Source organism: Electrona antarctica, assembly GCF_951216825.1.
Source record: "Electrona antarctica genome assembly, chromosome: 20".
NCBI classification, from domain to species: Eukaryota; Metazoa; Chordata; class Actinopteri; order Myctophiformes; family Myctophidae; genus Electrona; species Electrona antarctica.
In genome coordinates, this window is record NC_136801.1 from 6922278 (window position 1) to 6948509 (window position 26232).

At 41.0% G+C, this 26232-nt stretch overlaps 2 protein-coding genes across 3 annotated transcripts; one reads left to right on the plus strand and one right to left on the minus strand.

Annotated features, from left to right (window-relative positions):
• Nucleotides 1-3409: 3409 nt before the first annotated feature.
• Nucleotides 3410-16353, plus strand: terf1 (telomeric repeat binding factor (NIMA-interacting) 1). 2 transcript variants are annotated; one of them, XM_079489010.1, is made up of 10 exons: nt 3410-3775; nt 4955-5053; nt 7519-7646; nt 8029-8115; nt 8228-8377; nt 9796-9905; nt 10695-10724; nt 11466-11641; nt 14929-15020; nt 15138-16353. In XM_079489010.1, the coding sequence occupies exons 1-10, from the start codon at nt 3571-3573 to the stop codon at nt 15294-15296; spliced, it is 1236 nt and encodes a 411-aa protein (XP_079345136.1). In that variant the 5' UTR covers nt 3410-3570; the 3' UTR covers nt 15297-16353. The 2 variants fall into 2 exon arrangements, with proteins under 2 accessions (XP_079345136.1, XP_079345137.1); XM_079489011.1 differs by lacking the exon at nt 10695-10724 and having other exon boundaries at nt 3412-3775.
• Nucleotides 16354-16464: 111 nt separating this feature from the next.
• On the minus strand, nt 16465-25635 carry sbspon (somatomedin B and thrombospondin type 1 domain containing). The gene is made up of 5 exons (XM_079489012.1): nt 24985-25635; nt 22806-23000; nt 22183-22261; nt 18062-18238; nt 16465-16722 (listed from the first exon to the last, which is right to left on the minus strand). The coding sequence occupies exons 1-5, from the start codon at nt 25208-25210 to the stop codon at nt 16605-16607; spliced, it is 795 nt and encodes a 264-aa protein (XP_079345138.1). The 5' UTR covers nt 25211-25635; the 3' UTR covers nt 16465-16604.
• Between the last annotated feature and the right edge of the window lie 597 nt (nt 25636-26232).

Genomic DNA, 26232 nt, shown 5'->3' on the forward strand with positions numbered 1-26232 from the left:
AGGACAAAGTAAGTTATTTTTATTTTAAAATAAAAGTCACAGAAATTAGTGCAGGTGAGAAAGGGAAAGGGTGAGAAATGTGAACTACAAGCATACAACACACTACAAGCTCATCTAAAAATAAATATAATTTGAAACAGACTGGACTGTTTTAATGTTTATAGACAATAAATCTAGTTTTCTAAACAGGAGCAGATGGCGCCAAAGGATTAGAAGAGGTAGCTGTTCTTACACATTTATTCGGAGAAATTATGTTGGAAATGAGTACTTTGTGTAAATTTGTTGGATAAGTACTTGCCCAGACAATATTGCCGTAAATGAGATATGGATAAATTAAACTAATAGGTTAAGAGTCAAACCAAGCCCCTGATTCTTCTGATGATACCAAATGATCTTGAAACTGTTGTTCTACTTTCCTACTTTCCAAGATTTTTTTTTAATGTACTAGAATTAGACTGGCACTTAGAAATTTGTGGACGAGACTTGACTAATACCACCAATAGAAATACTTTTAGTGTTTTACATTTAATGATAACTTATTTGCAATAAATCATTCAGATAGTCATAGCTATGCCAGCAGATTCAAATCAAATTTGTATCGTCAGCAAAGATAATTGGAGTGTTTCAAATTCTTTATTATTTTGATGGCCGGATATTTTCAATTAACTGTAAGAGGGTGCCCCACTGCCCCTCTCCCCTCAGCCAAACACCGCCACTGTTAAACATCAAAAAGCATAGTTTTGCTCTATTTTGTATTTATTTGTATTTGTTTGCATATAAATTGGTAAAGGCTGCACAAGCTTAGCTTATGTGTCCAGTTCTGTGAAGAATCAGAAAACCGCCAACTAAAAAACTTTTGTAGTAGGTAGACTATTGTCAAAAAATATACATTTTCTAGCTTTTCTTTAGTAAACACAATGCCAAATGATTAGTACAGTATGATATTTATTATTTAAATTATTAGCGGATAAATAATGTCTCGGTCCCTTATGGGTCCTCACTTTGTATAGGGGAGGGTGTCACACTGTCACAACCCCTGTATTTGGCCTACTATAGGGCCTGTGGTTGGTTATGTAGGCCTAGTCTTGTGCCTCCCAGCGTGCTCTATACATGGCTGGGTGTTGGCCACACTCACCCTATTATTATTATTATTATTATTATTTAGCCAAATTCCAATACCAAAAATCTCAGCCTCTCGCTCACTCACACTCGATGACTCCAGCATGGCGGTGTAACGGTGAAATTGGTGACCTGCCGACATATGTGACCATCTTGCGTAAGTTGTGGACTTCACACAACTTAAATGGAAGTATTTAAATGTGGCATGCCGCCTGAATACCGCTAGTTGAACTCTGCTAATAAACAAACTGCAACGATTTACATTCAGACACTGACATTATGTGATTGTCTTAACGATTGTCAGATATTTCAGCTGGTCACCAATTTCACTGTAACACCACCATGCTGGAGTTATTTTTTTAAGATTTGTTTGGCTTTTTATGCCCTTATTGATAGGGAACAGTAAGCAGACAGGAAAGGGGGAGAGAGATGGGCAGTGACACGCGGCAAAGGCCGTCGGGCTCGGGAGTCGAACCCTCGGCACGCCGTCTGGCTGGTTTAGCAGCCTAGGTGCCCAGACGGTTGAGCTAACCGTCCGTCCGGGGAGTGGCCGAGATTTTCAGTATTGGAATTTGGCTTATCTCTCTTCCTGATGGCAGCAACACTTTAGATTCAGTTTAGCTTTTGGTTTGCATCATTCAACACATTACATTTACCTCACATCCACTCACCAGTCTCACCCACACTACTGATTTCACTGCATGATTAACACACCCCACGTGATTAAGTTATTGTTTATATTGTAAATAAATATTGCTTTGTGCACTTTTAAAAGCTGTGTCTTCCTCCTTTTTGTTTTGTCCTAAGAGCCAGGTCATAACAGAGGGTCAGTGATTTTGTTTTATAAAACCATACTGATGCTCAATAATAGCCTATGTTCATTTAAGTGAAAACCATGCTGATACTCACATAAGATATGTTAATTTAAGTGAAGATAAAGTTGCTCTGTCAAATGTGTTATAAAGTACTGGAGTATACCCTATAACTCTATGACTATAGGTCTGCCTAAAAAAAAGATAAGTAGGCTATATTCAATAGCATCATCTTGTCAAATCACTCAAGTATTCCAAGGTGCAATTTTTTAATATGAATGCTTTACTGTTTTGAAATTTAGACATAAAAACATTCAAATCAAATTCAAATCTACAAGCTCAAAACGGGATGTGATGCATTTTGAGCTTGTAGATCTGCTATTTTCACTATATTTGAAAAGGGCTACCTACATGGTTCATTCATAAAGTACCCTTTCCCTTCCTAGAAATCTAGTGGAGTCAACAAGTACAATATTTGTCTTTGAAATGTAGAGTGAAAGTCGACTCTTATCCATAACTTGAGTAAAGTAGGCCTACAGTAAAAAAGAAAAGAAAAAAGAAAATAATATGAATATGAATAGGCCTATGTTCTTCAACACTGCATTGTAAAAATATGCAGAGCTCTGGGCGTGAATGAATGATTTATGGACCCACGGTCACGGAATGGTTGTTTAACCTATTGTACCCTAATGAGGTGCATTATCAGCCTAGAATTAGAAAATGTTCTTTCTTTATTATGGGTAATGCTCCAACATATTTATTGAAAGTGTCCTGAATATACAGCCAGAACTTAGAAGACAGTAAAACGTGTGAGTGTGGCACTGGCACAGCTAAATGTAGATGCATTTAGATTTTTTTCCTTCTTTATTCTATTATTGCATTGTTGGCTTTAAGCCTGTAAACTGAAATAATTTCTCAAATAATTGCTGCTTAAAACACTGCCTACCATCAATGTCATCGTCAAAAAAGGAGGTTATCTTCCATAACACACGAGGGCGCTGTGAGATACAGAATCCTGGGTCACAGCGTATACCAGTGTTGCCATGTCTGCTTCGGGCTATCGACTTTCTGTAACGTTGGTTGTAAATATTGTAAGTTGCGGGTTGCGGTTTTTGGGGCTTGTTAAGTTGTTTCTGTAGTTTAACATTTTCATGTCAAGGATCCCTCAAAATAATTTGTGTATTTGTCCACGGACCCCCATCTGAAAAATATTTTGTGCACTGCCAGCCGAGGGACCCCCCCATAACAGATTTGTGTTAAAATGTTATATGTTAAATGTTATCAAATATAACGTTGTTTATAACGTTGTTTATGTCACGTTTGTTGAAAATAGCAGATCTACAAGCTCACGTTTGTAGATCTTCTAGTTTCAAATAGCGGACGTTACAGTAGATTTGAACTGAAGTAGGTGGTGGAAAGCCTGGTGAGGCGAGGTTAGATTTGAACAGAAGTGCTCGTGTGGCTTATTTTTGTACTTGTTTTCCTAGACCTGGCAACACTTTTCGTCACACGGAAGTGCCGTTGTCTTTCTTTGTTTGTTGTTGGTTGGTGGCTTCTGGAGCTCGAGACGTCTTCTCTGTGGTCTGGCGGGCGGCTACAATCTAAAGTTTAAGTTCTAAGTAGCAAAATAAGTTTAACTATGGATGCTGCCTCGGACGAAGACGATACAACCTCGTCACTAACAACAAGTAGTGCTTCATTGACTGTAGATGAGACAGTCAGCTTGTCGCGTGTAACGGCGGTCGCTAACGGGTGGATGTTTGACTTCATGTTTTTAAGTGTGTGTCGATGCTTCAGGGAGAGAAACCTGGACGACTTCAATGCATCTCTGAACACACTGGAGGGTGAGGATATTATTTGTGGCCCTGATCCACTGAAGAATGAATGAATTTCGATTAAAACAAGCCATGTGCAGCTTTTGCGTAGCAGACCGTATATATTGTCAATTGAACAATAATGTCAATTGTACTTTCCTGTGCTTTTACCCTGCAAACTGTTAATAACGTATTCAATCAATCAAAAGAGGGGGGGAGCAGAGCTGCCCAATATTCCTTGCTTGGTTCCCAATCTTCCTGTATCCTGGAGGAGAGATACCACAGTCACCACACTGTATAATATAATAATAATAATAGTTTCAGTGTCTTCAAAGTAGCTACTGTTTAGGCAAACACAAACATCTTACAGTGTTGCCAACTCCAGTGAGAGAAATAAGCCAACCCACCTCCAAAAAACAAGCCAAAACAACCAAGTCTTGTGAGAGAAATAAGCCCAAATATGACCTTATAATCTTAATCATCATCATTATAAATACTATGTATGTCTATAATTATGTTTTGGCCATTTATTATGCTATCACACACACATGCTTGAGCCAGGGCTTAATAAGTAGAGCCACCAGACCGATGCTGTCACTCAATGTGATTCACACTCTCCCAAACCTATGGGGAATTATAGTATATACATCAAATAAATGTTGGCTTGTTAGATTTCCTAAACAAGCCACCGCCATTTTTAAAACAAGGCCAAAAAAACGCAACCCGCAACTTTTTCCCCGCAACTATGGACAAAAACAAGCCCAAAGTCGTGGTAAAAATAAGCAGACTTGGTAAACCTGCTTACAGTCTACTCAGCAACGCATCTCAAGAACTTTCACAGGCAGACTGTACTAGAATTCATTGGATTTTTGCCTCTTTGGGAACCATCTATGGGACTCTCCAAGTCTCCATTTTCTTTGTGTGACCTACCTGTTTCCACTCCATTTTTCAATTCAATCAGTCAAATCAAAAGGGCTTTATTGGTGTGAGAACGCATACATTTACATCATTTGCCAGAGCAAAAGTGGAACAAAACAAGTAATTTGTGTTAAAAGGGAATAAAGAAATGTCTAAATAGACTTAGCTGTGTTACAGTTCGCAACATCAGAAAAGTAGCTTACAAAAAATACAAGATATAGATATAAATACAAGTAGATTTGACTATTTTGAGTATTTTCTGAAATTCTTTTCCAATATTTCTCTTTTCAGCCATCATTGTCAATGGCTCTTCTCCTCTCAGAGCTGACCAGGCCCAGAAAAAGAACATAGTTGCTTTTTTGACACGGGTCATGCATGGAAAAGATTTGAGTAAGTGTCCCTGAAGACATCTTTTGTTGTTGTTGATTGATTGATCGTAATACGTTTCATTGCTGATTCGTTTATTTGTGTCTCTGAGTTGGCAATGTCTCGTTTGTGTCTATGGTTAATTAACCATAGACACAATGTTCCTCATGTTCTATTTGAATAGTTCATTCATGATGTTTTTTTTTGCAAGTTTGGGTCCCAAGAGTGCCTTCCTAGAAACATAGTGAACTCAAAAGTACAATAGAGAGTATGCACATGCATGATTTTCTCATCAGGACACGCCCGCCTCATCTAGACTGAGTGGCAAAACATTGAGCAGTGTTGGAGTGTAGGAGTTTGGAAGCGCTCGTTGGAAATCACTCAACCGTCCTGCGTACCACCTGTTTCTAAATGTCACATAATGCAGGAGGCAGCAAAATGTTGTGTTATTGAAAACAAGCACGTCCAAACTCTGACACAAAAATAATCAAATGCAGGGCATTTCTTGACAGAAAGTAGCTCATAACGTTTCTATGGTGGATTTTTATGAAACAAAAACTTTGCAGATAGAAAGAGGATAATTCAAGCTTTTCGTACAGCTGCAATGTTGGTGAGTTTAACATTGTTTAATGAAATCCAATCAGACAGGACTTTTCTGTTTGGATGAATGGGCTGTCAAGGCTAGAAAGTAGTTTTTTGCCACTCAGTGGGCGTTCCCGCATAACTTCCAGGTATGATGATGTCACGTGCATACCCTCTATATGTCTACTACTTGAAATGTAGTGGAGTGAAAGCTATGTCCTTGCAAAGAAAAAAAAAAAGTACTCAAGTAAATGTACTTTGTTACTGTCCACACCACTGCTCCTGTCGAGCTATGATGTGGTCCATCATCAGAAACATTGGAATTAAATGGACTTGGCCTACATTTGGCCTTCTAATGCTTTTAAAATGGATCCATTGGCAGCGATCAAAAAACGCTGAGGCTGCCAGGATGCCAAAGCATCAGCTTGGCTATTACTATAGAGGGTATGCGCGTGACATCATCATCAAACCAGGAAGTTATGCAGGAACGCCTACTGAGTGGCAAAAACTACTTTCTGGCCTTGACAGCCCATACATCAACACAGAAAAGTCATATCTGATTGCATTAAACAACATTAAACAATGTTAAACTCACTTTGCATGTTGCTTTGCCACTCGATGTGCCATTCACTTTAAGCATGCGCATACCCTCTATAGTTCCGACATGTCCTGTCTCACTCTTATAATATAGATAATACAGATGCACATAACCGCCCACCCCTAGTAAAAAACATTCCTATAAAACCTTGGCTTTAAAAGCCTTTTTTCCAGTGAAAACCCACACACCAAGGACATTTGTACAATATTCCTGTTATTGTGAGTGGTATGGTTAGCACCACAACTAAAGCACTGTCAGATGAATCATCAATTGATTGCCTTGATAGGTGACGTTAATGGGGAAACCCCTTCATAACAGAAGTCATACTGCTGCCAAGGGCAGTCAACTGGCCTCAATATTTCACTCCGAAACAGATATTGCAGAGAGTTTGTGTTTTCATTGCTTTTTACATTAGATTAGATGTTGTTCATTATCCACAAGGAATAATATTTCTTCCCCGGTCAATACAGACAGGATGATATAAAATACACTACTTGACATCAATATAAATAGTAAAACAAAAAGTGACCCACCTAAAGCATTGCCATGAGATGAGATAAGATAAGATAGAATCCCCAAAGGGAAATTGAGGCGTTGCAGCAGCATAATGTGGTGAAACAAATATACACTAGACCAGGGGTGGGCAACTGGCGGCCCGGGGGCCACATGCGGCCCCCACCTTCACTTAATGCGGCCCTCAGGTTAATGTCAGAATTCTGATATAATATTGGTTTCAGCTGATTACAATTCCACAACATGCAAACATGACCCGCTTTAATTACTTCAGTCTAAATTAGTAGCTCAATGCTTCAACACAAGTATAATTAAAGGCATTTGAAATGAAAAATATTAATTTTCAGGATTCTGATTAAAAAAATAGCAAAAATAGCCGATCTACAAGCTCAAAACGCGTCGCAGCGCGACGCGTTTTGATCTTGTAGATCGGCTATTTTTGCGACGACCGTAATATATGGCCCTAGGGAGTGAGTGTTGAAATATAGTGGCCCTCTCCATTGTCAAAGTTGCCCACCGCTGCACTAGACAATACAAAAACACATCAGACACACATGGACAGAATCACGCATGAACAAAGCCGACACCACATGCATTAAGTATCAGGGAGACTGTGAGGGAGTTCTCTTGCATTGTGCAATTTGATGGCAGTTGGCAGACTTGGCACAAAGCAAAGTCTGTACAGATCTGTTGCATTACACATTTTGAAGAACATCGTGAGTTGATTATTGTACCAGACAACATTGTAAAGTGCAAAACATAACGTTATGTTTTTTACTGTGTAACGTTTTCCTAGATGTCAAGTTTGAGGAGGACGACGACGTGCTGCCTCTGATGTCTGCCGTTAATATATGGAAAAGTCTAAGAAAGACTGTAACAGAGGACAGCTTGTTTGAAAATATCGCCACTCTCTTGTTGGTCCAGGTAAACGCATATCACTGTCCAGAGGCCATTAAACCCTTAGTTGACCAGGATCAGATCTCCTCTAGTATTTCGCTCGCATCAAATCTCTTGATGCACCAGAATAGGGACGCTAGGATTCAAGTGGTTATTTTAAATATAGCTATCTATAAATTGTTCAGATGCACATAGTGTCTTAATTAGTGTCTTAATTGCAACTGTACATTTTGCCATAACAGTGCTTGTAAATAAAAATAATAATTTTGAAAAACACTGTCCTCTTGTAAACACAAGGTATCATCTATCCACTTTAACGTGCCACTGCATTTTAGATAGATATTTTGTACTAAGATTTAGCTTTTGTGAGTGCAGCATTCTACGTCTAACACGTTCTCCCCTCATGTAGGCCGTGGCTGTGTGCTTGGAGAAAGGCCAAACGTCCCGGGCCCGCACTGTCCTTAAGTGGCTCACAGAGAGACATGACATTGCACAGGTAAACATCCCAATTACTGTCCATCTTCAGTTCAGTAGAGAAGCACCACCACTCATGCAGCATGAGGAGAGACATGCGCACACTAGGTAATGAGAAACAACTTTGTTCACAGAACGTTTCAGCCAAGGTGTCGGTGGTATGTTGCAAGGCGGATATCTACCACCCATTCCTCCTGAACTTCAGCTTCGACCGCCTGCTGGAGACGGTCCAGGGGTACTTGGATGCCTACATGGAGAGGAATCCCTCAGACTTCCTGCTCAAGGTTAGGGCTGTCACGTTCATGACATTTTACAAATAATTGCGATGAATGATTACATTTTCTCATGGAACAGTAAACACTGGAACATATAAATTAAAAAAATCATTTCTTTTAGGCTTTCTAAACAAAAGATGCATAAGTCAGATAAAAATAATTTAAATATACAAAGAAATGACTGACATCTATACAAGGAGACAGAAATTTAATTTAAGTTTGTTCTGGAGATGCACAACATTTATATCCCTCATGTTTGTATGTTCACATGCCAATATTTTTGAAAACCCGCTCCATGCTAAATCTGCCCGCTTCACTCACATGCTTGGATGGGATAATATGGTTTGAATCAAGAAATCGTATTGAGAGGAATATGTGTCACTGAGACGGCATGTAATATATTACTGTAACGTGTTGGAAAATATTAATTGGTGCAAGGAGTCGGGTTCTGTAGTCAATCCAAACTTAGACTACACTATTACTTTTGTTGTTTAAATTAGCAATAATAAAATGGACAAATACGCCTGCCCGCTAGATTTGCTCAGTACAAGAGAACAAATGTCTCACTATGATTTCCTTTGCTCCTACTAGCAAGGAAGTTGTCTGGCTTAATACGTCTTAATCCCCAGAGGCATAGGTGCATAGGTCTACGGTTTTAATTGTTAGCCGTAGCCACGTCCGCTTACCTTTGCATATTGGCGTATTGGCTGCGTCGAGATGCTGATCTGGCAATAGAAGTCAAAGGTAATTTAGAGTTGGTCGTCAAAATAGTTGGAAGGGCAAACCGCACCATTCAGCAGAACTCTCCCAAGGGCCCCACAGAAACTTGATTATTCATGAAAGTTTGAGCTATGATTTGCAAAGGAAGTTAAGGAACCATTTACCAAGGTTGAATTTAGATTAGCTCTCTAATGAGGGTCTATGTATTTAACACATTGAGAGCCCACGCAAAACTGCCCAAAATCACTTTCACCTAGAAAATCCATTCACATTTTTTATAATTCAGCTGACTGTGGAGACACGTGCTGGAACTTTTTACTTTGAAATGTTTTATAGTTTCTGAGTTATTTAATTTAAACGCCAAATGCATTCTCAATGGCGAAAACACAAACTTTGGCACCACGTGTTAATTTTTTTTTAAAGTGTTTTGATTTTTCTGATTTAAAAAAAAAAAAATATATATATATATATATATATATATATATATATTTTTTTTTTTCAAAGACGTCCACAGACGTCTTGGGCTATGCACGTGCGGTAATACCCAGGACGTCCACAGACGTTTTGGGCACAAAATGTGTTAATACAAATATCCCACCAAAACCTGCCCTTTAAAGCTGAAAGGAAGATGTGGAAAAAGTAGGACAGAGTAGTTTTTTTTGTTGTAAAACATAAAGCATGAGCTTGTGTTCCTTCATGTCTGCCAGGCAGCCACCAGAATGATCCAGTCGAAGGTGGTTAAGGAGGACTCGATGGCATTAGATGAATCCAGTCTGTCGGAAGAATCCACCAGAAGATCTACGGAGGACTTTGGAAGGTAGGAAATGGTGCTTATATAGGGGTGGGGGGGGGGGGGGGGGGGTTGTACACATAGTACACATAACATAATGGATAGTACACATGCATAAACGTAATGATTATATCTTGTTTCAGTATATGATGTATTTTCTCTATTATAAAGGTTATTGTAGCGGCCAATTTGTAATGGGGTGGGGAGGGGGGCGGGGTGGGTGTCACGAGACGCATTTCTGGGGGCCCCCAGCCAAAAAACGTTGAGAACCCCTGCCCTAGGCCTAGGCCAGGGGTTCTCAACCCGTGGGTCGCGACCCCTAGGGTTTTTATTTATTTATTATTATTTTTTGCAACTGAATGGCTGGAAAATGGAAATGAAGAGTTTACATAGTACATGCATACACTTTCCTTAATGATTATATCTGGTTTCAGTATTCATTTATGATATATTTTCTCTAATATTAAGGTTATTTTTGCAGTCAGTTTGTATTGGGGGAGGGGAGGAGGGGCAGGGGTCGCGACACATCATGCCAAAGCATTTCCGGGGGTCCCCAGCCAAAAACGTTGAGAACCCCTGCACTAGGCTACAGAAAGCCCAGGGCTAGCTTAACTTTGCGTTTGCATTTCACAGCATGCATGTTTAATATCACTCAGGTGGGCTGAGGTGGCATTATCCTATGTAGTTTTGGCACTACAGTCACTTATACGTACATGCTGAAATTAGCTTGATAACGAAGGTGTTAGCGCTCCATAATAGACTGCTCCATCTTATGTCACAGGCAAGATAGATCATTTATATTATTTTTCCTCCCAGCACGAATGAGGGCCAAACTACCTTTCTCAGGTCAGTAGACTTGAGACTTGAGATTTTATTTTAGCAAATTTTAATTTGTTTTTTTTCAGTGAACAGCTTATTTTGTTAAAGGACAACCAAGGTTCATGTTTTAGGTTGTTATTAGAGAAAGTAAAAGATGAGTGTTAATATTTTTTCATTTGCTGCTTTCTTTTGTTTTAGGGATTTTAGCTGTTTTTGACAGGGGGCGGGGGCATTCGAGCATGGGGCTAAATATTTATTTCTTTACAACATTTTATAGCGATTTCTTTATTTATTATTTACTATAGTCCTACTAGACCCCAAGAAATTACATTTGGCAACAAAGGATCACAGGATCTACTGTATGTGAAGGTAGCCTACTGGGGGGAAGCCACACTGTGTGTCATAAGCTCAATATGTCAGTTTGACACATTCAGTAGATCCCGTGATCTTTTGTGGCCAGATGTATTTTCTGGGGTTCTAGAAGGACTATAGTAAATAATAAAATAATAAATTGCTATACAAATTTGTAAAGAAATACATATTTAGCCCCATGTTCGAATGCCCCCGCCCCCTGTCAAAAACAGCTAAAATCCCTAAAACAAAAAAAAGGAGCAAATGAAAAATATGTGTCACCTTTTACTTTCTCTAATAACAACCTAAAACATGAACCTTGGTTGAAAATAACTAAAGTTGTCCTGTTCTGTTGAACAACATTGTCATATGTTGTTCAATCACAAAACATTGTGATGAGGATGTGTTTGTCTTCAGGCGGAAAAAGAAACTGCTACTACCAAAAGATGGTGAGATGTTGATGTGCCAGCCTGAATCCCACAAAACTCCTAGCGTCCGTTTGAACAGTGTTCCAAAAGATGGTGAGATGTTGATGTGCCAGCCTGAATCCCACAAAACTCCTAGCGTCCGTTTGAACAGCGTTCCAAAGAATAGTAAGTTCTGTACATTATTAAGTGTTTACAAGTATGTCTTATGTTTTACTCCAGCTGAAAATTAAGCAATTAAGCAATTAAGCAATATTACATGAGAAATTGTGCTTTAACACAATATTTGCCACACACGCGAAATATCGGGATTCGTGCTCGCAACCGCCATTTCCAGCACGAGAAATCTCGGGTTTAGTTGATGTGATTTAATCCAGAATTAATAGTATTTTTCATCATCGAATATCCAAAATCTCCACGCGCACGCACGCGATCTAAAGCATTTATAGGGCTCAGACTGAGCTAATGGCTGATGTTTAGAGCTTAATAATACTTTAATCCGACCTCGCCAGTAGAAAACAATTGTTTACACCGATAGAAGACGTCACAGAGTGAAGCTGTGACTCATCACACAACTACTTCCGGTTCAACTAAAGAGTTCACAGCTGTCCAAGCTTTGTAGTTTAGAGCTGTAATCTGGCACCACCACCGAGTTTAGCCACCAGATGGCGGCATGTAATCAGTTAATGTCATTATTGGCACTACAGCGATGTGGCCAATGATCATGGTAAAGCCACCCTTGAGTGTAATATTGTGATTATGTTCACCATCAGAATGAAACGTGTCAAAATAAATGTATTCATATTGTGAATACATTTGATATCCTGAAAATTCACGGGACTGAGAAGGACAAGTCCCTGTTTACTCAGCCACTCCTCCAGATCCATTGAGATGGCCGTGCGCTAGACAACTTTTCCCAATCTGAACACAGATTAATTAAAAGATTATAATAATAATGCCAGATTTTATCCACAAACTAGCCTAGCTGCAGCAGCACTGCTCTGCTGTGATGTGATACTGTAGTATGATTAAGTAGGGCATTAATGTAATTAAAACCAGTGGTGTAAAGTAACAAAGTACAATTACTTCGTTACTGTACTTAAGTACAAGTTTTGAGAATAAGCCTATCTCACAGAATTTCCCCGCCCCCCTAAATACGCCCCCTTTCGGGGTTAGTGGTGATAGCGTGACGTCACTCCATAGACACTACATGTTAACCGAGGTAATTTAAGAAGTCTACAACTTTTGTTTTCTCAAGGTAAGGTTTGTTCTATCTGTTCGACCTGATTTACCATCTTGTTTGCTTCATAATAATATTGGTCTGTCACATTTTTACATTAGAAAATGTACTTAGATTCTCCAGAGAAAAAAACGTGTAAATGCTCATGTTAAAGTCACCACTATTTACCGGAAGTGGGCGTGGAAAGCGGGCTGTGAGATAGGCCTATTTGTACTTTTATTGAGTATTTTTCTTTTTCTGTACTTTTACTTCGTTACATTTACAAGGAAAAAATCGTACTTTTAATCTGCTACATTAAAATTGGACACCTTTCGTTACAAATTAAAATCTTAATCGCATATTTCCGTGCAGTGCGCGCACAACATGCAAAATATGCGGGGCTCGCTTGATTTCAGTCATTTCACAATCCCCACATTTTCAGCATAACGTTTATAAAGTCATCGCCTCGCCCTCACTCATTCGTTCACATTCACACAGAGAAGCATGGTTGTGTGGTGAAAAGCTGGACAGAAGCACCCGTCTCTCTCTCTCTCTGGTGTGTGTGTGTGTCTGTGTGTGTGACTGTGTGTGTGTGACTGTGTGTGTGTGACTGTGTGACTGTGTGTGTGACTGTGTGTGTGCACGCACACGCCCGTGTTGTGAACACATACCGGTACAACTCGTCGAACGGGACGATCGTTAAAGTTGATAGCTGTTTCAACTTTCTCCCTCGTATTTCTACTTTATTGAAATAATGTCATCCACATTGCATAGCCTACTGCAGGCTGTGTTGACTAGATTTATTAGACATTTTCAAGCTCTGGCTCTTGATCCATTATTTATATGGAGAAATCATTTAAAGATGGAGTGTTTTTCATGTGTCTATGAGGTGACAGTACTTCATTAGACACCCTGGAGTCGTTTTTTTCCGCTGAACCCTTGACAGTAACAGTAATATAGTGACATCACACTATCAGCCCCTCCCCTAACCCCTCCCCTTTTATCATACAACTACAGCTGTGGGTGCGGCTTAAGTTCAGGTGGATCACCATCCATCACCACCCACCAGGCAAACCAGGCATACTTAATGAACTGGTGGGCGTGCCCACATAAAAACAAAATTTTAACAAATACTGTACACTTTTTTGAAAAAATTATACCTCCTTATATAACAATAAGACCTGATGATCATGTTTTAGGGTGGAAAAAAATCGCGGCACTCCATCTTTAACATGCATCTATGTGATGGGTGACAGGACAGCTTGCCCAATGCCCTCGCAGAGGAGTGGGTGGGGCTTAGTGAAGGGCTTAATATGATGTCTGTTTTGCAATGGCTCTCTCCATTCAAGGACCCCTAAATTAATTGTATTTGACTGTGAAATATATTTTGTGTGAGCTTGCACCCTGAGGGTGCAAGCTCACACAAACATTAAATGCCATTGATAATGAATGGCAAGCCATTTTTGACAGGATGACATTTTTTTGACTTAATTTCTTTGTAGGCATTTTGAAAAGCATTTTGTACTTTTTACTTGTAATTGTACTTTTACTTTTATACTTAAGTACATTTTATAACCAAATAATTTTGATACTTAAGTACATTTAATGTGAGCTACTTTTATACTTTTACTTAAGTAATTTTCTAATTGGTTACTTTTACTTTTACTTAAGTAACTTTCAAGTAGAATAACTGTACTTTTACTTATATGTTTGTACTTTTTCCACCACTGTTAAAAACACAAAGTTAAAATAAGGAGGTTCCCGCCGACGGCAACGATATTGCATTGTGTCCTAGTGGTGTTTTGAGCTTGCACTCTTCATCAGAACTGGTCTGATGAAGCTCTTCATCAGAACTGGTCTGATGAAGCTCTTCGTCAGAACTGGTCTGATGAAGCTCTTCATCAGAACTGGTCTGAAGATGAAGCTCTTCATCAGAACTGGTCTGATGAAGATCTTCATCAGAACTGGTCTGGATGAAGCTCTTCATCAAACTGGTCTGATGAAGCTCTTCATCAGAACTGGTCTGATGAAGAGCACAAGCTCGAAACCTCACTAGGCGCTTTGTGGGTGCAGTACAATTAGTTTGAAATGGAAACCCAGCTGTGTTTTGTTATTTTGTTTTCTGTGTAGTTCTGTACTTTGCTCAGCACCTGCCCAATTCTGGGCATTGGATGTGTGTTCTTCATTCATTATCTGACTTCATAACAGCCTAAGCTCTTTTTTTTTTTTTTGTCAGCTGCAAGTCGTCTTACGTGTCAAGAAGTGTCTCCTGAACAATCGTGTAGCAAGAGTAATTCAGAACCCAGAAAGCCAAGGAAAAAACATGGGGTAGGTGGAGCACTGGAGCTACACAGAACAGAAATTAATCTCAATTTAGTGCAGTTTTTAGAATGCTAATCTAATCTAATTAACGTGTGAACAAACCTGTTTTTGTCTTCTGTTCAGAAATGGGCCCATTCCATGGATGCACGTCTCAAAAAGGGCGTGGAGCGCCATGGCGCGGGGAAGTGGGCGCTCATATTACAAGATTATGACTTTAGTGGGCGTACGTCCGTCATGCTCAAAGACCGCTGGAGAGTGCTTAAACAAAAGAATTTAGTATGACCTTGTATTATTAAATTAAATTATTAAATGAAAGGGATAGTTCAGATTTTTTTAACTTAAGCTGTATGAAATACTTTCCATTAATATAGTGGTTGCAACTGTATTAATTGATTGTCCGAGTCCCATGGTGGGAGTTCTGCTCTGGTTTTCACACATGGTATATTAGTGCAACTTTCGTTCATTTTTTACCCCTCTATCACACAGAACTATGTTTTTGTGTGCATATCACTACGCCCAAAAAATAGTTCCATGTGATAGAGGGGTCAAAGTTGAACGAAAGTTGCACTACTATTTTAGAAATAGGTCAACAATACAAATGACGTTAGTTTTGTGGATTCATTTACTTTTACTGCGTGGCCCCAGTGCCCCCCACAAAATGACCGGAACTACTTAATATTGACCAAAACCAGAGTAGAACTCCCACCATGGGACTCGGGCAATCAATTAATACAGTTGCAACCACTATAATAATGGCAAGTATTTCATACAGCTTAAGTTAAAAAAAAATCTGAACTATCCCTTTAAGTAAATATTTGTTTGACATTTATTTTTAATTTCTGTAATAGTTGATTGATGTGTTAAATTTTTTTAAATCATTATTTTTTTTTAAATAAATGTGTTTACTTAGTTGTGACCCATAAAAATGGGTCACAACCCAGTGCTTTGGAAAAACTGCTATACTGTATGTTTGTACTTCAATATCTTGCTAGTGCTTCTGCATTGATCAAACCAAGAAACAAATGTCCACTAGAGGGCTCCAGCAACAAATATTTATGAGCTTATGGCCACATGTATTCTAAGAAAGCAAAGGGCTTGTATTGTTTATTTATTTGCCATACCTCCACATTAACGACATAGAGAATGTTTAATGTATTAATTTAATACAATTGTAATACTTTAATTTGTAAGAATAACATAATTGTACAAACAATGTGTGTTAAAAGAAAACGTTTTGATAACCTTGGTGTGATATGTGCTTAATGCTCATGTATGTACCACGCATTATAGTTATGTACAAAATGCAATCGGATTCAGTTGAATAAAGGGGAAAAGTACACTTGTGAGTGAATGCTATGAGTGATTTCCCCTGCTTGAACATTAGTTTTGTTGTACAGTAGCTGTGCAAAGAAGGATATATTCTTTTCCTTTGTGTCAGTACAGTAGTTGTAAGAGTCTTAGCATTGACAGTAGAGTCCCCAATCATCTTTATCCTCAGTTCCATTGACCTCAACATGCGTAATGGTGTCAAGGTCATTCTTGTGGAAACCTTTTGTGCAAAGAACTGTTTCACCCTGTTCTCTCTGTGGTTCAGATGAAGATGAAACTGTGTTGTGGTGGACAGTCACACAGCTGGGTCCTCTGGACTTTCTTCCATGTTCCAGTGCATCGGGGATTCCCCACAGCCTGCCAGTGGAGCACGGCTTCGCTGAAACAGACCAAATTCAAACAGTCGAGGTTAGGGGCGATTTCTATTTTGTTGCGTGCCGGAGTTAAGCACAGGAAAAAAAATAATGCTGTGTTCTCCCACTCAAGTTAGTACTTTGGGATTTTGTTTTACAGTATCTGAATGTAGGAAAGTAATTTGCTTAGCATGCATTCTCTCTTTATTGGCATTACCCTGTTTCACATTCTTTATATGGTTGCAAGTAAATTGACCCTATGGGAGCCAACCCAGGGCAAAGCCAGGAGGGGAAAGAAGCGTACCTCCTATGTAGACGTGCTGCGGCGCGACAGCTTGGCTGACAACACTGCAGAGCTCAAGAACCTGATGTTGGATAGGAATTTGTGGAGGGCAGCGATCCAGGAATCCAGAGTTGGTGTTTGCTAGACCTCACTCTCGCAGCAACTTAACTTATATGGTTGCCTACATTCACACCTGGCTGCTGACCAGCACAGCCGCAGCCCTCTGCTGTTTGCCACTGAGTCAATTCATTCAAGCAATTATGGATGAATTACCTTGCTTAAGGGTACCTCAATGACAATTGCTGTGTGAGAGGAATTGGAGCCAACTCCCTGTACTGCACAACCAACTACCAAGAGGGGAGGAAGGTTTGGCATGTTGCCCACCGTATGTTTAAGGAAATCTGCTACAAACGGCCAAGGGTCATTGTAACAGGAAAGTGATGGGGGCCACATGGTACCGCAGGACAAAGGCTGGTCTGTAGGGACCACTCCTGCTGTGTGTCTATATACTATATGTGTGAAAGGCATATAAATCAAGAATTTCACCTTGTTTTATAAATAAAATACAATGTTCCTGCAAACTGGCCAGTACACATACAACCCAGAGTGGTCGTGTAATGGTCTTACTGTATATATTTTAACCCATTTTGTTTTAAACATTGTTATAATTTAGCTATTGAAAAATAGCAGATCTACAAGCTCATAGTGTGCCACCGAGTGGCGCGCTATGAGCTTGTAGATCTGCTATTTTTGAAAAATCGTGAAAATATTTATTTCAGAAAACTGGAGGATTTAGAAGATTTCTTTTAAATTTCGAGGTCAGGCCTAAATGGGTTAACGCTCCAGAGATTTAATTAACGTGATTTTTACAAGTTGGATAGACACATTGTATGTATAACTTTAAGTCTTACTTTTCAAAAACATTTATAGATTGCATATGAACATACGAGTTTATAGCAAGAATTTCTCTGTGTTCTAACGACTAACGAAGAAATCCCCATATCCTGAACTGATACTAGCAATGTTCACACTGTACCATGTAGATAACATTCAAATTTTCAACATGTTTTGTAACTTCATACTTGTGTGATTCTTGACCATCTCCTTGGCAGCTGCCACTATTGTTCCTCATGGCAGGCGGCTGGCATGCTACACACACTTTGAAGCCCTCTGTTATGTAACGCATCCAGTGTGTGTGGGGGCGACTCTCCACTGTACAGTGGGCTGTCCGGGACTCCAGTGTGAACTCCATGCAGAACCTGAGAGAGACGGGACAGGAGTGGCAGGTCACATTAGAGCACCGAAGTCTGACGACAATATCGGTAGAGGGCGCAAATCCACCGGTTCGGGGTGCATACTTAGTTTAGACTAGTCATTGGTTAGACATGGGTTAAGGTTAGGTTTAGGTGTGCTGCCCCGTGGGAGGTTAGGGTTAGGGTGAGGGTTTGAGATAGGTTGTAGTTGTAGGACTAATGACTGGTCTAACCAATGACTGGTCTAAACCAAGTACTGTCTAAACTAAGGACTGCACCCGATCTAAAATCCTCCTATGGGGATTACAATGCAAATAAAAAGTCATGAACCCATGGGTGCAGTCCTTAGTTTAGACAGTAGGCTACTTGGTTTAGACCAGTCATTGGTTAGGATCACCTCATATAATAACTGTGTTTGAAAAATAAACATATCCAGGCCGCTTCACTCATATGGATATGAAGAATCAACTGACTGAGAGAAAACGCTATTGTTAGTGTTACTGAATTTGTTACATTTTCGCTAGAAACAGACTATCATATGAGTGCCTGACTGTCGCAAACGATACAGAGACACCTCCCTGACAATAAGGCAGAGGCAGCTTGTTTATTTTTGGACCACAACGCTTATATATGAAACGATTTTAAGATGAGCCCATGTTATTCTCCATAGAGAAATTACTTCCGTGAACCAGGGGATGAGCGAGTGACGTCAGGACTTTGGTGCTCTATTGCAATCCTTGGGCATCTAGATAGAAGAACAGTGGTTCCCAAACCTTTTAGCTCAAGACCCAATTGAGAAATGAGATGTTTTCCTGGGACCCAAACGAGTGAAAATAGCAGATCTACAAGCTCTGCTATTTTCACTACGTATTAAACATTTGTGTTTTCTAACTTAGGGAATTGATTTGATTATTTTCAACTCGTGTGAACCTTTGTGGAAGTTTTTGCAAACTCCTTTAAAATAATGACACGATTTTGGGACTCACAAATGCCCACTGCCATTTTTAGGTCAGATTAAAATTAGTTTGTGGCTGTTGTGGACCACCAATTCCATATTTTGGTGCCAGTAAAGAAGACATTTCCCCCCTATGTTTGTGTTGAATTTAGGGGGAACGAGGTCAGAGCAGCTCCCTCTGGTGTTATCACAGATGACGGACATTGTCCAACCATGGACTGTTTCAGATACTACTAAGGGGCAAGTGGCTTCATAGCCTCAACATGCAGTCAGACTTTAATACATTAGTGCCCCTCACTTCACACAGGTGTGATTTAAATAAATAAATAATTCAATTTCCTGAAAGGTAACGGTTTTGCACATACAAACTCTTCTCCTTTCTGGCTCCAAAACTATGGAATGCACTTCCCATCACAGTCAGAACTGCAGCCTCACTCCCAGTCTTCCGCCGTAGTCTGAAAACCCACCTCTTCAGACTCCACCATGGCCCGTAGCACTTGCCCTAGCCTATCCCCTTAGATAGCACTTTATGTAGACTTGGATAGTATTTTAAACAGACTTATAGCTTGTTACGTAGACAGCACTAGAATTGTTTTTTATGTAGTCATAGCACTTTATAGTACACATGTATAATATATAATATAGTATAGTATGTATAGTTTACATAGATACTCCACTGTTACGTTCTTAGTTTACGCATGATTCATGATAACTACTTTTTATATATGTGATGTATGCCATGCTTTTGTATTGCTTAATGTAAGTCGCTCTGGATTAAGAGCGTCTGCTAAATGCCTAAATTGTAAATTGTACAAGATTTACACCTGACAGCGACAACTTTTTAAATGAAACTGACCCTGTGTCCAGAGGGGTTCCATAGCTGTCATGTTATTAAATGAAACTGACCCTGTGTCCAGAGGGGTTCCATAGCTGTTAAATGAAACTGACCCTGTGTCCAGAGGGGTTCCATAGCTGTCATGTTATGAAATGAAACTGACCCTGTGTCCAGAGGGGTTCCATAGCTGTCATTAAATGAAACTGACCCTGTGTCCAGAGGGGTTCCATAGCTGTCATTAAATGAAACTGACCCTGTGTCCAGAGGGGTTCCATAGCTGTTAAATGAAACTGACCCTGTGTCCAGAGGGGTTCCATAGCTGTCATGTTATTAAATGAAACTGACCCTGTGTCCAGAGGGGTTCCATAGCTGTCATTAAATGAAACTGACCCTGTGTCCAGAGGGGTTCCATAGCTGTCATTAAATGAAACTGACCCTGTGTCCAGAGGGGTTCCATAGCTGTTAAAGTAAACTGACCCTGTGTCCAGAGGGGTTCCATAGCTGTTAAATGAAACTGACCCTGTGTCCAGAGGGGTTCCATAGCTGTCATGTTATTAAATGAAACTGACCCTGTGTCCAGAGGGGTTCCATAGCTGTTAAAGTAAACTGACCCTGTGTCCAGAGGGGTTCCATAGCTGTCATGTTATTAAATGAAACTGACCCTGTGTCCAGAGGGGTTCCATAGCTGTCATGTTATTAAATGAAACTGACCCTGTGTCCAGAGGGGTTCCATAGCTGTCATGTTATTAAATGAAACTGACCCTGTGTCCAGAGGGGTTCCATAGCTGTTAAAGTAAACTGACCCTGTGTCCAGAGGGGTTCCATAGCTGTTAAAGTAAACTGACCCTGTGTCCAGAGGGGTTCCATAGCTGTTAAAGTAAACTGACCCTGTGTCCAGAGGGGTTCCATAGCTGTTAAAGTAAACTGACCCTGTGTCCAGAGGGGTTCCATAGCTGTCATGTTATTAAATGAAACTGACCCTGTGTCCAGAGGGGTTCCATAGCTGTCATGTTATTAAATGAAACTGACCCTGTGTCCAGAGGGGTTCCATAGCTGTCATGTTATTAAATGAAACTGACCCTGTGTCCAGAGGGGTTCCATAGCTGTCATGTCTTATTAAAGTAAACTGACCCTGTGTCCAGAGGGGTTCCATAGCTGTCATGTTATTAAATGAAACTGACCCTGTGTCCAGAGGGGTTCCATAGCTGTCATGTCATTAAATGAAACTGACCCTGTGTCCAGAGGGGTTCCATAGCTGTCATTAAAGTAAACTGACCCTGTGTCCAGAGGGGTTCCTTATTAAAGTAAACTGACCCTGTGTCCAGAGGGGTTCCTTATTAAAGTAAACTGACCCTGTGTCCAGAGGGGTTCCTTATTAAAGTAAACTGACCCTGTGTCCAGAGGGGTTCCATAGCTGTCATTAAAGTAAACTGACCCTGTGTCCAGAGGGGTTCCATAGCTGTTAAAGTAAACTGACCCTGTGTCCAGAGGGGTTCCATAGCTGTTAAAGTAAACTGACCCTGTGTCCAGAGGGGTTCCATAGCTGTTAAAGTAAACTGACCCTGTGTCCAGAGGGGTTCCATAGCTGTTAAAGTAAACTGACCCTGTGTCCAGAGGGGTTCCATAGCTGTTAAAGTAAACTGACCCTGTGTCCAGAGGGGTTCCATAGCTGTTAAAGTAAACTGACCCTGTGTCCAGAGGGGTTCCATAGCTGTTAAAGTAAACTGACCCTGTGTCCAGAGGGGTTCCATAGCTGTATTAAAGTAAACTGACCCTGTGTCCAGAGGGGTTCCATAGTATTAAAGTAAACTGACCCTGTGTCCAGAGGGGTTCCATAGTATTAAAGTAAACTGACCCTGTGTCCAGAGGGGTTCCATAGCTGTATTAAAGTAAACTGACCCTGTGTCCAGAGGGGTTCCATAGTATTAAAGTAAACTGACCCTGTGTCCAGAGGGGTTCCATAGCTGTATTAAAGTAAACTGACCCTGTGTCCAGAGGGGTTCCATAGCTGTATTAAAGTAAACTGACCCTGTGTCCAGAGGGGTTCCATAGCTGTATTAAAGTAAACTGACCCTGTGTCCAGAGGGGTTCCATAGCTGTATTAAAGTAAACTGACCCTGTGTCCAGAGGGGTTCCATAGCTGTATTAAAGTAAACTGACCCTGTGTCCAGAGGGGTTCCATAGCTGTCATGTATTGGCCTTCCCTTCCCAAACTCCATGCTGGTGATGAAAGCTGGACCTGACGACACAAAAACACAGCATCTTCAACTACACAGCAGTAAGTGAAATCTTGTTTTTCATAAAGATCTGTGTGCGTGCGTGTGTGCGCGTGCGTGCGTGCGTGCGCCTGTGTGTGTACATTGGTGACCGCCACAGAAATAGAATTTGAGAAATAGGTCGTGAGAACCATTTTCCTGGTACTCACAAGGAAAATAGTTGTTCATGACACACAAAAAAAGAAAGAAACGAAATAAATACAATTCAGACGAAAGATTGGTGTTGGCTATTGAAAATTGCCGTTATACAAGCTCACACCGCGTTCTCTTTACGTTCAGGGCATTCATAAACTCACCGTCCTAAAAACGTTAGTAACATGTGTGTTAACTCATTGTGAGCTTGTAGATCGGCTATTTTTGGCGAAGAAAGTTGTTGTAAAGAGAAAAAAACTTAAATTAAAGTCCATTAATTGTAACACCCGGGATTCGGACTCGGTCCCCCACGTGAAAGTTCAACATTTTAACCACTAGACCGAAGGGATATCCCTATGGCGTGTGAGCGTGTACCAGTGTTCAGTCCACACTGCACCCCCTGGTGGTCTCTGTACTCCCTGCATCCTGCCTGTTGAATCAGACTGGGGCAGGGCTTGGCCCCGTTCTTGGGCTGCTGCTCTATGTGACGAACGCGGACTCGCACCGACGGCTCGCAGGGCTTGGCACAGCCGCTCCAGTAGGTCCACTCACTCACTGCACAGTCCTGGGCTGGAGGATGACAGACACATCAGGGGGGGAAACGTTATAACGTTGCCTCTGTCTGTGGTAAACAAAATTGAGAAAAGGAGGTCTACAGGCTACAGCATTCAAGACTTGTGAAAAATTATTAAGAGACTCTTTGGGTTAATAGGGGAAAAACATCCTTGCAAAAATTAATCCAAGGCACTCTTTATGAAGGAGCTTTAATGTCAGGCTTAGTCCATAATTGAACACATAAAAAGAAAATGCCTGGCAATGTTTTCACTTGTTCAATTATGCCTAATCAGACTAAGCCTGACATTAAAGCATTCTTAACCTCAAGAAGGTGTGCCTTGGGTTCTTTTTTTGTTTTTGTCTGGGTGTCTGGGTGTTTTTGTAAAGCAGACTTGACTTGGATTAGATTGACTTGGTACACCTTTATCAACACATCATGTACAACTGATAAACTAGCACTGAACGAAAGTCAATGTATCAACTATTGGAATATCTTAAAAGGAGAAATCCAAGAATCATTGACCCAACTCAATGTTCTTCTGAGAAGAACAGTGGCAGTGCCGTAGGGGAATCAGAAGGTCCCAAGTGCACTTTGGATAAATGTGCTATATAAATTTAACCCTGGTTCAGAGGGAAGTGCTTGCAAAAGTGACAATTCTGCATCAGCAAAAGCACAATCCCTAAATACAAAAATACAAAATATGTTCACCCTGTTCACCCGGGTGTGATTTCATTACGTCATTACAACAGGGTGAACATAGCAACCATGCTCATTTTTTCTGCACAAAAAAGCCAGTTGTAGGAGTGGTTTACACCACTCAAAAATAAAAAACAGCTGATGTGCATTGTGCAATAGCTTCTGTATCTCACTGTCAGTCAATTAAAAACTAATTTTGACTTGTAGAAGTAGTTTTCTGTTCAGCTAGTGTTTTGAAAGCAGGCCAATTTGTCTGTCATCGAATCCTTTGATTTTCCTTACAGTGTGATTCACTTTGATGTATCAATCATATAGAATTAGTTACTATTGACCTGTCCTATAACACGTATTAGGCATGCTCCGTTTGTTTGACTTGTACTGTAATTGCTCCAACTGATTGATGGAATCTCATTCTTCAAATATCTGAACTAATTCCATTACGAGTGCCAGTCCACTGAACTGAGTTAGACACAGCCTGCCTGGCTTCGGGTATTAGGCACTTTGATCATTCTTATTACCTTCTTGGGATGCAGTAGTCCTGGGTGCACCATAGGAAACACTATTTGCTGACTACTTTAGTATTCAGTGCGGTGCACAAGAGAGGGTCGGGAATATATATAGGGCAGCCCACTGTTTTAAGTGTCTATGGCAGGGGTGCCCAAAAGGTAGATTGTGATCTACCAGTAGATCACACAGGCTGTGCAGGTAGACCACATGACATGCCCCTAAAATATACAATTTAAATAAATAAAAAACGATTTTTGGCATCTGCCACTTGAATTAAGGTGACTTCATTGGATTGACATAAAAAATGACAGCTCAAACCCACAATGCAATAGTTGTCAAAAGCGTTTTGCACAAACATCAGTAGTACAAAAAAGAAAAAGAAAGTGCATTTGTCTAATACGTAACTACTTTCAGCAATGGGTTATATATATTTTTGGTGGGTAGATCTGGTTGAGCTGGTAATTTTAAAAGTAGGTCTCAAGTCTAAAAAGTATGGGCACCCCTGGTCTATGGCAAGACCTTTCCCAGACCCTGCCTAAGTGCAGATAAACATGCCTACATGTGTAGTGGATGAGCTGGAACACAGACTGTCCAATGCTCTCCTGCCCCCAAATCGGCCTTGCTAGAGATAATGTGGTGGTGGTGAATGATGCTAACATTTAGTCTGCTGGTTGGGTTGCGGAAGATGATATATCACGTATCAAGTTCATCACCATACTAAAGGTTATCACGTAATGTCAGGCAGCCACGTGCCCTGGAGAGCATTGAAAGCCACTGCAGTCTCTCTGCTCTTACCTGGGCACTCTGTGAAATAATCAAAGCAGCAGTCCTTAGTCTTGGCACAACCATCGTCACAGTAACACGTCCCCCACACACGATCCATCCTCCAGTCTGTGGTGATGCAGCTCAGGTCTCTCCCGTGGCAACATTTTCTCGAACACCCGCCAGCTGCCAAGTGGTTCACTTCCAAGGAAGAAATCAGCACCAACAGGGAACAGATGAACTCCACAACAGACCCCATTATCAGACTGAAACAAAGGGTAGGGGGGGGCTCAACCCCTGGAGATGCACCGACCAAGTGTCTCTTAACGAGCCTGATGTGTGACGTGACCCAGGGTCCCCTCGCTGTGATTTGGCTTGGTCCTCTGTCCAGTGTATTTGTTTGTCCCCCTTCGCAGGTCCTAGGCTGCCTCTTCCATGCACATCATGACCGTGAGATGGACAGGGTGGAATACCAGTCCAGTCCAGCCTATAGTCTAGAATAAGGTCCCGCCGCCACAGGAGCCCTTGTGACCTGGAATTCCTCTGAACCCGGCCTCATACAACCCCTCTGTCTCTCTCTCTCTCTCTCTCTCTCTCTCTCTCTCTCCCCCGTCTCTCTCTCTTTCTCTTGCTACGTTTTACGGAGCAGTGTGCCCTTCAACAGAAAACCCTTCAATGCTACATTCCGGCTCTGATCAGGCGCCCATGTTTGTGGCGTCTCAGTAGAGACTTCTGTCTCTCTCTCTCTCTCTCTCTCTCTGTGTCTTTCTGTTCCCCACTGAGTCCCTCCCTTTGGCCGATCACACACAGGAGGAGGCAAATTAACACGAGAGAGAGAGAGAGAGAGAGAGAGAGAGGTAGGGAGGGAGGGGGGAGAGGAGGGTTGAACTCCTGTGTTTGGTGTGTGTTTCTGCTTTTCAGTCTGGAGTTTTCTGTATCTCTCTCTTGCACTCAGTCTCTTTGTCTCTCCGTCTCTCCCATGTCCCTTGCGTGCCCCTCTCTCTCCACCTCTCTCACTTTCTCTCTTACTCACCTGCTTATTATCGTAGGCCTGGTCCTCTCCCACATGCCTCCCAGCAGTACGTGTTGTGTTGTTGTCTGCCTGATGCCAGTCTTGCCTGTGCATGGCTGCTCTCTGCCACCCTGGCGCTCTGAGTCCCAACAGAGGGGGAGGAATGTGAGCAGTTGGCAGACCTCCAGGTCATTGCTCCAGGGGGCCCCAAAGCCACCTTTTGGTTCTCACCTCTCTCGCTTGTTCTTTTCTCTCTACTTGTTTACGGT

Bases quoted from the DNA above. Each gene is read 5' to 3' on its own strand.
- terf1 (XM_079489010.1), top strand. From the start codon at position 3,571: ATGGATGCTGCCTCGGACGAAGACGATACAACCTCGTCACTAACAACA. The intron at 10,725-11,465 runs GTCAGTAGACTT...GTTTGTCTTCAG, and splicing joins GGCCAAACTACCTTTCTCAG to GCGGAAAAAGAAACTGCTAC. The intron at 11,642-14,928 runs GTAAGTTCTGTA...TTTTTTTGTCAG, and splicing joins GAACAGCGTTCCAAAGAATA to CTGCAAGTCGTCTTACGTGT.
- sbspon (XM_079489012.1), bottom strand. From the start codon at position 25,210: ATGGGGTCTGTTGTGGAGTTCATCTGTTCCCTGTTGGTGCTGATTTCT. The intron at 23,001-24,984 runs GTAAGAGCAGAG...GTCATCCTCCAG, and splicing joins TTATTTCACAGAGTGCCCAG to CCCAGGACTGTGCAGTGAGT. The intron at 22,262-22,805 runs GTACACGCTCAC...TTGTGTCGTCAG, and splicing joins GCAGTGTGGACTGAACACTG to GTCCAGCTTTCATCACCAGC.